The 15,457-nt window shown below is 27.9% G+C and overlaps 3 protein-coding genes across 11 annotated transcripts; 1 reads left to right on the top strand and 2 right to left on the bottom strand.

Annotated features, from left to right (window-relative positions):
• Positions 1-1,995: 1,995 nt before the first annotated feature.
• On the top strand, positions 1,996-9,080 carry LOC118445963 (uncharacterized). 6 transcript variants are annotated; one of them, XM_085656497.1, is made up of 10 exons: positions 2,045-2,088; positions 2,239-2,565; positions 2,925-3,052; positions 3,138-3,542; positions 3,638-3,851; positions 3,961-4,340; positions 4,436-4,537; positions 4,618-4,715; positions 4,804-4,975; positions 5,103-9,080. In XM_085656497.1, the coding sequence occupies exons 2-10, from the start codon at positions 2,529-2,531 to the stop codon at positions 5,208-5,210; spliced, it is 1,644 nt and encodes a 547-aa protein (XP_085512623.1). In that variant the 5' UTR covers positions 2,045-2,088; positions 2,239-2,528; the 3' UTR covers positions 5,211-9,080. The 6 variants fall into 6 exon arrangements, with proteins under 6 accessions (XP_085512627.1, XP_085512626.1, XP_085512623.1 ...); XM_085656499.1 differs by having other exon boundaries at positions 2,046-2,088; positions 2,841-3,052; XM_085656502.1 differs by having other exon boundaries at positions 2,071-2,088; positions 2,239-2,545.
• Positions 9,081-9,752: 672 nt separating this feature from the next.
• LOC118445853 (C-type lectin domain family 4 member E) lies at positions 9,753-11,339 on the bottom strand. Its single transcript, XM_035875855.2, has 4 exons — positions 10,813-11,339; positions 10,580-10,729; positions 10,280-10,507; positions 9,753-10,022 (listed from the first exon to the last, which is right to left on the bottom strand). The coding sequence occupies exons 1-4, from the start codon at positions 11,057-11,059 to the stop codon at positions 9,844-9,846; spliced, it is 804 nt and encodes a 267-aa protein (XP_035731748.1). The 5' UTR covers positions 11,060-11,339; the 3' UTR covers positions 9,753-9,843.
• A 153-nt stretch (positions 11,340-11,492) lies between these two features.
• On the bottom strand, positions 11,493-14,712 carry Ak1 (Adenylate kinase 1). 4 transcript variants are annotated; one of them, XM_035875857.2, is made up of 6 exons: positions 14,429-14,712; positions 13,911-14,115; positions 12,792-13,085; positions 12,562-12,687; positions 12,311-12,496; positions 11,493-12,010 (listed from the first exon to the last, which is right to left on the bottom strand). In XM_035875857.2, exons 3-6 carry the CDS (start codon positions 12,975-12,977, stop codon positions 11,939-11,941), a joined length of 570 nt encoding a protein of 189 aa, XP_035731750.2. In that variant the 5' UTR covers positions 12,978-13,085; positions 13,911-14,115; positions 14,429-14,712; the 3' UTR covers positions 11,493-11,938. The 4 variants fall into 4 exon arrangements, with proteins under 4 accessions (XP_035731750.2, XP_085512616.1, XP_035731751.2 ...); XM_085656490.1 differs by having other exon boundaries at positions 12,792-12,982; XM_035875858.2 differs by lacking the exon at positions 13,911-14,115.
• Between the last annotated feature and the right edge of the window lie 745 nt (positions 14,713-15,457).

The following is a 15,457-nucleotide window of genomic DNA, read 5'->3' as shown; positions in this document are numbered from 1 at the left end:
CGTAACGAGCAACCAATGTTATAAATATGGCGCTGGAGTCTTCCCGCCAAAATTTCAATATAAGTATAACGTTCGTTTCAAGCCGCATTCGTAATACCAAATACAAAAACGTAACGATTACGATTATAGGCTTTGTACTATTTGCATTAAAGGTGTATATATATATATATACATATATATACATCACACACATACATGCGTGTATTCACGATACAGTCGTATATCTTTGTTGCTTTTATATGTTTATAACTCTCGATAGAGGAGATTTATATAAAATAAAAAGAAAGAAAGAAAGAAAGAAAGAGAAAGAGAGAAAGAATGAAAGAAAGAAAGAAACGTAACAGAAGTTTAATTCTTCTGATTATTGTTTTATAAAGTAGCAATCTTGATTGATGCTCTTTCTTATTAGGGTGATCACTTTCGATTTATCGATAATAATCAATAATCGATAGTCGAATTCTTTACTCATGACTATCGAGTAGACGCCAAAGACGCGCTATGCGCATTATCGTCGGCTTTCGTTAACGCCAATTTTTTAAAAGCAAGAAAAATGCGATTTTTAAACGCGCTTAAGTAAGAGATAAAGAATATAGAATGAGCAAAAAGAGATAGAGATAGAATGATAGAGACAGAGAGAGAGAGAGGAAGAGAGAGAGAGAGAGAGATGTCAATTTGTAAGAATTTGCGCCGATAGGACAGCCTACGTTCTTTTTTCTTTTTTGTTTTGTTCTTTGTTGTAAGAAACGCTGGATCGTTTTCCTCCTCTCTAACTCTTACCGAAACGTTTCGTTTCTTCTTCGAAGCTGGTCTTCGTGAATAGAAATCTCTTAGAATATAATATAAACATACACGCTCCATTTATTATTTTTAACTTCACCATTAATATCCGTAAATCGGAATTTTTTTCGTGTCCGAACAAATTTGAAGGATGTGGTTGCGTCAGGATTAATAATGCATTTATTAAACAAATTATTGCTTAAATTTTTTTTATTCTAATCTCAAGTTAGGAAGTTTTCAAATGGTATATGAATTTTTTTCAAAGACTTTTATCCGTTAAGAAACGTATCGGACATAAATAATCAACGTTAAGAGTTTGTGCTAAGCGTAAAAACGTTTACGAAGTAACGATTTAATATTCTCGTATATCGCTTAGAAAAAAAATTTTTTTCAAATAATTTCTTTTTTTTTTTTTTCCCCCACCAAAGGAAAGACTTCGTTGATATATCTATTTTGTCTTTCTTTCTTTCTTTTTTTTCTTTTTTTTTCAAAAAATATTTCTGTACTTCTATTCCAAACGACGCATATTTTTAAACATTTTCTTTATTAAAGAGAGATTAGAATTAAGTTTAAGACAATAGAATTATGTTGCGCTCGTTACCTCGACAATTTTCGACACACAACGTCGTTTTGCGATATATATTCGTAAATCATTATGTTTGTAGAGACGATTGTACAACTTGATGTGTGAATCAATAATAAATAATAAAGATGCACACTTTTTACCTATGATACCTGATTATTATTATATATATACATATATGTATATATATATACATATATTTATATATATATATGTACTTCATTCATCGATTACTTACCAAAAGTAAAAATTATTGAGAAACCTATTCAAATTCAAATTTTACCGCGTTTTTCTTATTGGAAAATCGACGCTAATGTAAAACGTGTTCGTGAAAAGTTTACATATCTAAAAATCCTACACTTTTGATACTTCTACTTCTTTCAAATATAAGAAATATTTATGACTGATAAATTTTCTTTTATCCGCATTCTTTTGCGAATAAAATGAATAATTTATAAAAGATTTATTAAAAAACTCAATTGTAGAAAATAATAAAATTGTATGAAACGAATACTGTACGAACAACGGGAAAATAAGGCTATTGATATTCCTCACACATAGACAATACGTGTAAGGTCTTCCTGATAAGAGTAGATCGATTGTGAGCATGAATCATCGAGCGAACGATGAATAACGTATTGTTATCGGAATAGGAACACAGTCGTGTCGAGGGACTTCAATGATTTCGTTGGCAATAAATATTTTGATATTTTATTGATAATTAAAGGGTAAGTATATTCAAAGTTAAAAGAGAAAAATAATGTTTTTTTGAAGAGGAAGAGACAATAGTTTTTTTTTATAATTCTTAGTCACATGGCGATAATACATAACGAATGAAAGCGCCATATCTATTGAACTTATTCAACAAGTTTTCATAGGAAAGACTTTTAAGATACGGCCAACGAACCGGCACAGATTACGATTTGGCGCGTTCTTCGATCACCGCCAATGAAGTTGGCACGCGCGATTTACCCAGATTGCATCTTGAAGTTGACCCCGAGTCTCCAAGTCCAAGATGGCTACTATGACAGATTCGTTGGGCTGTCAATCGAGTTTGGGATACGCCTAAATTTTTCGATCCTAACATCTCGTTTTCTAAACATTATCTTACGATGATGCTCATAAGTTTGTTCGTTACTGTGAAGACTATAGAATGCTCGATAGATGAATGATTACCTCGGACAGGTATCTCGTCCTAATTATACGTATGCTACCTTTTGTCACGCGTGTTTATTCGTTTCAACAGCATTGTTATTCTCCTACAGATTTCTTTAATATTTTATAGTTTATTCTTTGAGAATGATTCTAATATTTTCGTAAAAAGTCGAGTAAAATTAAAATGAACGTTTTAAGAATTGAGAATGATAATTTAAAATTAAAGATTTTTTTGTCTCTATTAAAACTTTCATTTGTATGAGAAAAAAAACATTCAATAGATTTTTTTTCTAACGGGTATTTAGATCAATTCTCTTCCTTTCAGATATAATATTGTAAGACATAATATATTCATGAACTATAAACTTTAAAAGAAAGATGGAGGCGATTGTAGAATATAATTATTTAGCTAGGGAACCTGATGAATTAACTCTGAGAAAAGGAGACATAATAAAAGAAATTAAAGTGATGTTGGGTGGTTGGTGGGAAGGTACTTTAAGAGATAAGCGTGGCATGTTCCCTGATAATTTTGTTAAGGTACATATTACATCTTTTATAATCTGTTATTTTATTTTATTTTTAGAATCTCTAATTATGATATAATAATTGTTTATCTTGGTAGGTGTTGGATCCATCTCCAACAAGTGGTGCGAGCACAACTGAAACCGTTAGTAGTACAAAACCGGAAGAAGTCACTTTGCGTAATGGGGGATCTGGAAGGAGGTGGTGTAAAGTTCTATACAGTTATGAACCTTGTAATGAAGATGAATTAACTCTTGTACCTCAAGATTCCATAGAATTCTTGGGCGAAGTAGAGGAAGGATGGTGGAGAGGTAGACTTAGAGGGAGAGTCGGTGTCTTCCCTTCGAATTTTGTTCATTTAAGTTATGAAGAAGAAGATAAACACAAGAAAGATAAAAAGGAATATTGTAGAGTTCTCTATGCATACGAGGCAGCTAATGAAGATGAATTAACTTTGGTAGAAGGAGAAATCATTGCAATACTTTCTAGAGATGCACCAGATAAAGTAAGTTCTTACTAAAAAAATTTAATTTTTAACAGTAAAATATATTTAATGGGAAAAGGGAAGAATAAAACGATACTTTATAATTGTTATTAAAGGGTTGGTGGAAAGGAGAATTGAGAGGACAAATTGGCTTATTTCCTGATAATTTTGTTGAGGTTATTGGGACAAAAAATGATCATCAAGAGCAAGAACAGTGGCACGAAACCAGTCAGCTAACTAGTAAATCTGTTGCAAAGCATGCTCATCAACTAAAGAAAAGTGAGAAAGCACATGCTAGAAAAAGTTTAGATCCAAAAAATATACATACAGGTATATCCTTTCATTTTATATACATGGAGTATGAAGTTTATACTTTCTAAAAAATATAATACATTATATGGCTGATATTTTAAAATCAATGATTGCTCTTATCTTTCAGATCATTTTAGTACCATGGAAACAACTAAAAAAATGATATCAACATCGTCTACTGTATCATCAACATCACCTTTGTCTAATATTGGAGGAGGGGGAGGAAGTAGTGGGGGAGGAAATGGAGAAAAGAAAACAATGGGCAATCATTCACTCATTTCTAATTTGAAACATTTTGTAAGTGATACTGGAACTAATAATAGCAATGGAAATCCAAGCATTGCACTTGGAGAAGAATTAGATGGAGTAGAAAGAGGTGAAGGAGCACCACTTTCTCACTTAACAGCTTCACGTGCAAAAGCACCCCGTCGTCGTTTACCTTCTTCTCAACATTTACGACATCATGCTACCACAACAACGACTATCTTACATAATACAACGATAACGGTATTTAATATATATTTAATTTCAATAGTACATAATATTTACCCTTCTAATAAAATTTCTTTTACCGTACATTATTTATTTTATTCGTATTTTAGGAAGATAATTTATCAAATGGTAACACTGAAGAAACATTAGAATCATTAAGGGAAGATGACAATGAAAAACTTTCAGCAAAAACAAGAAAGAAGGCACCTTGGGTATAATTACAAATTTTCGCTTTATATTAAAATAAAAATTCTTTGTTATTTAATATTCTTGACATTGTTTATTTATGTAGGTAGAAGAATTAAAAATGAATCAATCGGAAAGGAGAAAAGTCGGATCAGTTGATCGTGTTGACAAACCAGAAGTTAAGAAAGAACGAACTTTTTCACGGTATATTTATAAATACAATATGTATTTATTATTATTTTAAAATTCTTTTCATTCAAGACTTATATGAGAATATTTTCTAATATAACAGATTAATGGTATCTTCTAATACTGTCGATACTGTTGTCAAACAAGAAACAGAATGTGAAGATAAACAAAAAGAAAAAGAAAAAAAATTAGATACGATAGATCATGGGACTGTAACTACACCTGGGACTCTGTCCTTTGTTCCATATCATCTTTATAGTCAACTGCTAGAAAGGGTAAATATATACAATTATTAAATATAATTTTTCTTAAAAATATTTTTTCATATGAACAACTAAATTGACCTAAATTTTGAATTTTTAAAATTTTTTATTTTATCAATATTGACTTATTCATATAAAGGTTGCCATGCTGGAAGAAAAACAGGCACTATTGCAGCAAACTGTGCAACAACTCTCCGAACAGCTTGTACCACTTATGGCAAATGCCTCTATTAATAACAAAGTTTAAAACATTTTAATATGTGAAAATTGATGCGTATTTCCTGAAACGTATTTTTATAACTTTGTTGTTTGTCATCAAGTTGCAAATAACGAAGTACTAATACTACTAATAGCATAATTATTACTAGTACTATTATCATGGTTGTTATATATTTATTGATTTTGGTGGTGTCATTTTTTTTGTTTGCTCCACCAATGCAGTAACAGTATTTGCCTATTCTGGCCATAAACGCAACATTCCATCTAAGATTTTTTAATCATAAATATTCTCTGTTTTTTTTTTCTTTGCATGATTTTGATATTTTGTGATCTCACGATATCAGCCAGATTTTTTCTTTTTTTTATTATTTCGATACTTTTTTTTTTTAATTGTGATGTTTTATATATTAGTGACATATTTTCGCAGACAAAAACTTTTATTGTTATAAAAAAAAATACCAAAAATTGCCTCATTATAGCAATCAAAGTTTTATCTATTGAGAAAGAAAAGCTTACGTACTTAAACCAGCAGTTTAATTGAATACAATGTGATTTTTATGAATCTAATAGATGCCTCGCAATATTCATATAACGATAATAATTCATAGTAAGTTTATTCATTCGTGAGTGCCAATACACCCTACTCTGTTCACTGCATTTGTGAGGTGCCTCCATTCATTGAAATACAAAGCACTTATCTGGAAACTCATAACCATATTTATAAATACAAATTGTGATTAGCTTGTTGATACATTAAGTCCAAAAATTAAATGTGTCCTTTTTTAAGTATTGCTTTTCAAATGGTGCTAATAAAGTAAGTGATATACAAATATATCACGAATTTGTAGTATACACATATGAATGAGGTAGTAAACAATGAGAAAAAGAATCTATCACACAGGCATGAATTGAAACATATAAAACACTTATAGTGAAACAAATAAAAAAGCTATGTTTGGCATTATTATGAAATCGTTGAACATTTGACAAATTTTTTATTTTCTTAAAAGAGCAAAATTTTAAGTAAATATATAGCATGAACACGAACTAGATACGATATTTAATTTTTTATATAAATATTTGTTAAAATCTAACTATTGATTCGGGCAAAGCAAACTAACATTATACATTTCCGCATTGAGAAAATTTTCGAACATATTTTATTTATGTGTGAATACATAAGAAACATGTACAACACACAATATCTGAAATTCTTATTAAAAATTTAGTATAAAAATTCTAGTCTGATAAATCAAATTTTCTTGAATTATATCCTGCAAATATCAGAATACATAAAATCAATATTCGTGATCATAAATGTGACTGTTAATGTAAAATATACATTATATATGAAATATAAATATTGTGACGCATAAACTTTCTTTTACACTTAATGCGCACAGAGTTAATTTATATAATGATCAAAATTTGTCTATAAGCAACAAATAATTGCTCGTACTATTTTCTATATATTAAAAAAATTACTTTTGGTGATACCAAAGTCTTTCGGGTTTAGGGCTATTCATCTTGTTCATATTAATATTATATTTAAACTTTGCTTCATTTTACATAACATTGCCTAATGCTGCATGAAAATTTTTAAAGCATTCCAAAAAGTTTATATATTTCTAAACAAAAATATGTAGAATAGTTATATAAACACATTCCTTATTCAAGCAATAAATAAAATATCTACTAAATAAGGAGGTATCGTTCTAGTTAAAAAAAAAAATGTGTTCATCTAATTACACATGCATTATTATAGGGTTGCGAAAAATTTGGAGCGCACTTGGAATACGATGTATTTTTTTCTATGCGAATCATCCCGAATTATGATAATGCAATGTGTAAGCTTATTGCTTTTCATTAATGAATGAAACATGGTAAAAATATAACATTTGTGCAAACAAATTTTTTCAATAACAAGCTTATAAACTTCTCTTTATTATAATCTATTTTAATGCTTATTTAATCACTATGATTACACACTCTGTACCACATATTAGAAATGGCAAAAAAATATATTGCCTCTGTAAAATATATTGTAGGAACATATCAATAACTTATTACAGATATAGAATTAAAATAGATTTAAAGAGAAAACTTATAAAAAAAAAACCTATAGAAAAAAGTAATTTGAATTATATTGTAGACAGAATCATAAAGCCGTAAACCCAACAAGACAATTGTTATTGAAATGAATCCTATTTGGAAAAGATATAGTACTAGTACTTTATCATCCTACTTTGTGCTAACTATATAAGTGTACGATAGTGATTAATATTTTTACTAAGTCTTCTTAACAAGCATGTAATCCTGACCATGCTTATAAAAGATATCTAACACTTTAAAACACATCATTTATTAGAAAACAACAAAATATGTGTATATCGCACCATAAACAAATCGTTTTATACTTTTATATTTCACTGCATAATAATCAAGTCAAGTGGTTTTTTTATATAGCTTTATACAAGAAAATGTCATTCCTCTAAGATCATTATTTCTGCTAACAGCTTCATCACTTTTGCTTATTCTTGTAGATTTATCACAGGACAATAATAGTTTTAAGCAAAATTGGAAAAGTTCTTCTTATATTTTTTTTAGCACTATTTATTATATTTTCTGCATGAATATTTAATAAAAATTTATTTCTTAGAGTCAAATATATTGCAAAATTAAATAATTGAAAATTAGCAGATAAATTTTCACCATACTTTTGCTTTCTGCAGGATAATTTATGCACAAACTTTAAACACTGATTATTACTCAAATGGATAAACTACTCTTGTACTTGTGTATCATAAACTATATGGTCCATTCACTTCATCACCCTAAAATAATATAATGAAGTTATTATGTGCCATAATCGTTTTTGTTTTTCTGAATATATATATATATATATATAAAATTTTGTTTATCTAGTTACATTTCTTATCGATATATTTCATTTTTAAACAAACTTATTTGGCACAAAATATTGTATAATTCATTTGTAGACAGCAAGAAAACGCTCAATTTTCAAATGCATTAGTTTATACTTGCCTATAATACTATAAAGGTAATTTTTACATAAGAATGGACCAATACTTTTCGCGTATTAATGAATTATTTATATGCAGCACATCAACAAATAACTAAAAAAATCCTGTTTATATAAATCTTTGTACAATCTTTATAACAAAGCTTTGATTATTTCTGTATGATATACTTTTACTAGATACTTTTAAACTTATTTTTGCACATAAATATTAATATTTTAAATTTGCATATATATTGTATACGTTATTTTATCTATTTTATTTGTTTTATGATAATTATAAATATTTTACATGAAATAACAAAACAAAAAAAAACAAACAGATTATACTAATGTAATTTAATGGTATGTTGAGAGAACAGAAATTTTATTATACATTAATAATAAAAAAAGAGAGTACAGTCAAGTGAAAGGCCTATCAGTTTTTGTATTCATTATGTAAAATATTAAATATAATTTTTGTTCTCATGTTGATATTAATTTTATCTCATACTAATTCTCCATAAAATAACATAAACGAACTTTCATTTTACTGCTCTATATAAATACAGTAGAACTTCATTTATCAAAAGTATCCGATTAACAGATCTATATAATAATTTGATGATTAGGACAATATTATGATTAGTAACATATATTTATTCTTCTAAGATTGACTTAGTCTTGAGACCGTAATATTGAAATATTACATGATAAGAAGAATTTAGTTTGAATAGAAGTGTGCAACTGGATTGCATGTTTTAAACAGAATTCAGAATTAAAATGTAATATGAATTAGACAATGATAAATGGAGATTTATTGTAGTTACAAAATTCACAAATATATTTTAATCTTCATCCAGAAACATATATAAAATAATGGCTCATATATATATATATATATATATATATATATATATATATATATATATATGTATATATATATAAAAGAAATATGTTATATATTATATAATAATATATAAGCATAATATATACATAATATATGCATATACGTACATATATATTTTTTTAATAGTTCGTTTCTTATTGTTGCTTTACATCGAATGTCATTGTAAGACATTTATATATCATACATGTTTTATTATTAACATGTTTTTTAAAGTCCTATTAAAAGCATTGTTTCAGTAACAATGTATCTTAAGACCCAGGATAAATGTTACGTTATAGCTTGTTAAAGACAATGTGTGTAGATGTAATTAATAGTTTTAAGACCATAAGCTTTACAAATATAGAATTGAAGTATCAGGAAGAGCATTTTTAAAATTATTAAATTAAAAAAAAAAAAAAAATATATATATATATATATATATATATATATATATATAACATATACACACAGACACAAATACGAACACGAACATGCATTCATACACGTAAGCAACAATGAGTGAGAGTTATATTTTTCTTCTTGTTTCCTGTCAATTGTGCGCACGTACAGAGTTATGTTGTTTTAATTCATATTTGTAAATATTCTAGTTCTCTAAGCATAATACTAAAGATTCTTGTAGTTCTAGATTAAATATCTGTACATAAGTAGATTCAACTTTTATTTACCCTGATACAAATATTATCCATATGTATATATAATTATATAATTATGTTATAATAGTATATTTTTTATTTATTGATATTGTGGAAAAATTTCACATATATAAGGTAACGAAACATAACAAGGTATAACTTTCCAAAAAGCTGTAATGGATGAATTAGATGAAGACGTAAGAATAGCAACGCATCCTCTTGAATTAGAAGGTTCTCTTGTGCCCCATGCACGATATTCGAAACACAACAAAGGTTCATCTGTAGTAATAATGAAACCAAAATTAATATTTTGTAATTGAACCCTTAACGATCGAAAGAAAATATATATTGTCCATCACAGTTACGCAATTATGCTATAAAAAATGAAATGGCTCTTTTTTTCCCCTAAATTTAACTAATACTTTTTCATCTTATAAAAGTGTATTAAAAAAAAAAGCATTGACCGTTAAGGGTGGATTAATATCATCTTAAAGTCTCATAAAATAATAATATATAGAAAATAAATAAATTACAACCGAACGAATTTTTCCAAATTTTTTCATCGTCATTATTACTCAGACCAACGTATCTTGGAATCTTATGCGAAAGAAACTTAGCCAAGCCATTCATGCGTTCTTCGCTTATCACATGCGCAAGTGATCCGTTCAATTTCTGACAAAACATTTGAGCTTGAGTATAATTTAAATTGTTATTCGATAACATAAATAATCCTGCTTCGGGTACACAAACTATTGTACCTCCTCCTGAAAGATATCAATTTTTTTTTTTTTTCATTACAACAAAAATTAATTTTCATTTAGTTTCGTGTTAATTACCAGAATTGATGTAATTAGGATAAATGCTGTAGTACCGATAATTCTTGTCTCTTATCAATGACGAAGAGTTATATATTTCTGGACATTGTAAAGCCTGGCACAGATTTCTGTTTGAAGCTTCATTTCTCAAATGATTTCTAATGATACTTCCTTTATTAATTAAAGAGGGCAAGATACTTTTTATTAAAAAGAATGTTTTATGTATAATAATATTTTTTTTTGTGTTTCCTCACCATTTAAATTGATGTTTAGGCCGAAGTTAAACGCCAATGCTTTCCTCGATGCAGCGAATTCCTTACACTCGTACAAATTATGAACTATTTTTCTTGAAATAATTGTTTCATCCGAACGTGCTCCGATACGGCTTAATTTATACGATGGCAATTTTCGAAGATTAATAGTACAACAACGATCACAGTAACTTGAGTCCAATAAAAAATTTGTTATCAATAAAACAGATAATATAATGAAATAGTTCATATCTGTGTTAATAAATTACAAACTCTGCAAGTACTTGAAAAGAACGTCTGATAATAATATTACAATGTAACATCATCTAGATAATATTAAATTTCATGTGATCAAAAAAAGGAAATAAATGTCACACGAATATCCGGATAAAGTTGACGCACCAACAATGCAACACAATTAAAAGTAAAATTACTGAAAGATCGTATTTATAGTAATAGCATCAGTATGGATACATATAAATGAATGTATCCTATATACTGATAAAAGGATTAGATAATAGATGAATCATTCATATAATCGATAATCAATAAAGTAAAGTAGACTTCAGAAATAATTCCAATATACAATTTATTACGCATTCATAGTATCGATCGATATATGAAAAGCTGTAATAACATAATATTGCTTGAGTAGATTGTTTTATCGTTAAATGAAATCATAATATTAACTCTTTCCTATTCTAATAATTGTAGATATGGGTGTTCCGTTAATCGCTCTCACAATTATTGACGTAAAATCAATTCACCTGAAAACCCTAATCTTAGGGATTAAGTGTCTGAAAGATTTATCTTTTGTTTATATTTTATAAACATGAAGTATAAAAAAGTTCCGTAAAATTCATTGCCTAAAGTAAATGTTAAAAGTGCCGGATGTACTCAAATTTTTACGAGAAAAAATAAAATAAAAATTTATCACACTTATTCAGAGCGATTTTTCTTTTTTAGGATAGGATCTTAGTACAATGTAAACGATTATTACAATGTAAACGGTATTATCACACACTTCGTATATTGCTTAATATCTCTGTCTAAAAATCTTTTTTGGACTTGACAGACAATTAGGCTATGCTTGAGAAAAGCTCAGAGGGTTGTGTGCTTTGCCAAAACATTAAGCCAACAAACGATCGAGCGCTTTACAAACTTCATCGAATATTTCATCGACGCTTCCTTCGGCGTTAATCTGGAAACATTTGATTAAAATCAGATATAAAATAAAGATTATTCGATTATTATTAACAAAATTATTAACACTTTATATGCGCGTGATGGAATATTTTTTTTTTACTTGATTTATACGTTTTCTCGAAGCTAGGACAATTTCTGACGCATAAATATAGTTTCCTTAAATACTATTTTAAATATGTTACGTATGACTTTTAGTGGTGTTAAATTTATTTTGTGACATCGTTAAAAATAATCAGCGATATATGTGACAAATATTCCTCACACGTATAAGGTGTTAACGAAAATGAAATCATACCCTAACAAGTTTATCCTTGTAATGTTCTACAATTTTGTCATTCTTTTCGTTAAATATCTCGATTCTTTTCTTGATGGTTTCAGCGTTATCGTCAGCTCTTTGAGACACTTCGGCACGGCCGAGAAGCCTTTTAGTCATTGTCTCGTTAGATACATCAAAAAATAAGATGAGATCAACTGGACAAACCTATTCAACGATCATTCCAAATGATATCAATTTTTGATAACAAAAAAGAGAAATTGATATCTTACATTTTTTTCAAAAAGGATCCCTTGTTCCAATTCACGAGGATATCCATCGATAAGGAAACCTGTTTTCGTACTACCTTCGGTACTTGCTTTTTCCATCTTTTCCTTTATAAGTTCCAACACGATATCCTACTGAAAAAAGAGATCATTCCTCTCTATGATATTTTCATTGTAAATCGAATCCTTTTTAGAAATTTAAAGTTGAATATAAATATCGAATATCTTTCTTTTACCGTTGGTACGAACAAGCCCTTGGACATTAATTCTTGAAGCGAAGCTCCTCTAGGGCTACCGCTTGCTACTTCATCTCGCAAAAGATCACCGCTACTTAAATGTAAAAATCCATATTTTTTGATTATACGATCGCATTGCGTTCCCTTTCCACATCCAGGACCACCAATCACCCATATCGTCTTCATATTTTCTGACGAATTAAATTCTATCAAATTTGATTTCGATAAGTCTTCTGTTTTTTGTATTCGTACTTTACAAAGACTCTTAGTGCACCTATCTAATCCTTCCTCAACCTACAATTTTACGTTCTTATTATATTGATAAATCATTTTTAACGAAAGAATTTTTTTTCTATCGATAAAAAAGATGTGAAAACTGATTTATTCATTTTCATATCGTCGCTTGTTTCGTGGTATATAATAAATTATTCATTAGAGAGCTAAAAGGTTAATTATAAAGGTTTATTATTTGTTTAAAAAAAAATTTTACACAGGGTCCATTATATATGGAAAAACCGGCACCCATCCCGTATTATTTACTCGGTTCTTTTTTCTTATTTTTTTTCTTCTTTTTCCATTATAAATATAAATTCTAATATTAAAGCTTCAACGGCATTAAAGCCTTCTTCCACATGACATACATTTTTAAACAGCGACACTGTACTTGACCTACTTCAAACGAGACTCGCCTATTGCGATCTCCTTCTCGCTAATGGATTTTTTTCAATATCAAAATGTTATCTGATAAATATATTTTCATCAATTCTAATCAATCAATTTTAATGTGTTTCTTTACTACAAGATAAGAAATATTGTGACATATAATTGTTAATCAATATAATTCAATATGAAATATGGATATCGTGTTTTTCTATATAATAATGTTAATAAAAAAATATATATATATGTATACATAATTATGCTAATAATCTATTTTAATAAATCATTACGAATTAGATCCAAAATTCGTACAGTTTTTCATCCTACAAAATAATAAAGTTTGATAAAACAGGGGAAATTAAATTAATAAAAATGATTTTAATTATAATAATAAACCAATAATAAATGAATGAAAAAAGATTCTTAAAAGTGTCCACTTTGAAGAGTTAGAGTACTCACTATCTACATGATCGACGTCGCAAGTTCCGTAGTCGCAACCACAGTCGCTACTGCCGACAAGAATAGTTCAGTAGTGCTTTCGCGTGAAAATTTCGAATATATCGATTTGCCATTGGCTCGTGGATGATAAGTGGGGGTAAAATTTTGCGCATTCGCACTAACTTAAAGGTCACATATTACATTCAGTCAGATTCAGGAAGAGAACCTATCCAATTTGCTATCATAAGTTTCGAAGAATTAAATCGACAGACACATACAAATTGTTAATTAAAAGTTAAAAAAAAAAAAAAGTAATGTATTCCTTATCGTCTAATTTGAAATCATTTATACCGTCCTACGATATTTTTATCGTATATCTATTATCATTTTTTTTATTTCTATTAATAACATAAAATATCAAAGAAGTGATGATGTGATATAAATGATCGAGTTATTTTCATTAATGTTAATTACATACTGTTATATAAAATGGATTATTTGTTGTTATCGATGTTACATCGTAATAAAATATTTGTTACCTTATAATTATTATGATTAAATGTCAGAAGTAATAAATAGTCACGTAAAGACAAATTCAAAAGAAAGAGATAAGAATAGACGAACAACTTGCGTGAAAACACGATTTAACAATGCTTCTTTTCTTTCGTAATAATCAGAAGAGAATAAAATGGTTAAAAGAAATAAAAATATAGAGAAACGAATAGTATATACTGAAACAAAAAGAAGAAAAGCAAAAAGATATGAACGTAATCGACAGAGAACGTTCACGTTCTTCTCCGACAACTTTCGATTGAATCGCTGAACGATGTATTAAAAAAAAATCTGTAAATTTATATATATATATATATATATGTGTCCACATATACGCGCGCGCAGTGATGCTTTACTATTTAGCAGCGATTAAAAATAAATGTGTAGGTGGAGCTTGATCCCGGGTAATATCACGTAACAGTATATATCCTTAGAAATTTTATCCTACCACATTTACAAGATTTAAATTTTCATGTATTTATTAAAAAAATCTTCTGTTTCATATTTTCATTCTAAATATACGAAATTTTGATGTTTTAAAGGAAAATCATTAAACGCGTTTCTTTCTTATTTCTTTTACCTATGTATTTAAAAAAAGAAAGTAATATAGTAATACATATACATACGTACTGTAAGCATATACTTAAATATATACAATTTGTTCTATATATATATATCAACACACACGTCTGTATATATCTATATATGTATGTATGTTCGTAATAACGCATTATTAAACTAAAAATAAATACATCAGCACTATTATTTTTGAATACACACATTTAACAATTGTTTAACAAGATTATTTTTTGATTTTTTTTCTACTTTGTTGTATATTTTTAATTGTTTAATTTGATTTTAACTAAACTAACAAAATTAAAAAATTTTATAGCAAAAAAATTCATTTACTACGTTTCCGTTTTTACGTTCCTCCATAAAAATTCTCGATCTTTTATACATTATATTAAGCTTTTAATTTCCGCATACATTATAATTAAGATTAATGATAAATATAC

The sequence above is a fragment of the Vespa mandarinia genome, chromosome 4 (genome assembly GCF_050613455.1).
Source record: "Vespa mandarinia isolate Hongniang chromosome 4, ASM5061345v1, whole genome shotgun sequence".
NCBI classification, from domain to species: Eukaryota; Metazoa; Arthropoda; class Insecta; order Hymenoptera; family Vespidae; genus Vespa; species Vespa mandarinia.
Note: the sequence above shows the minus strand (reverse complement) of the source record. Positions and strands in the feature narration are given on the sequence as shown.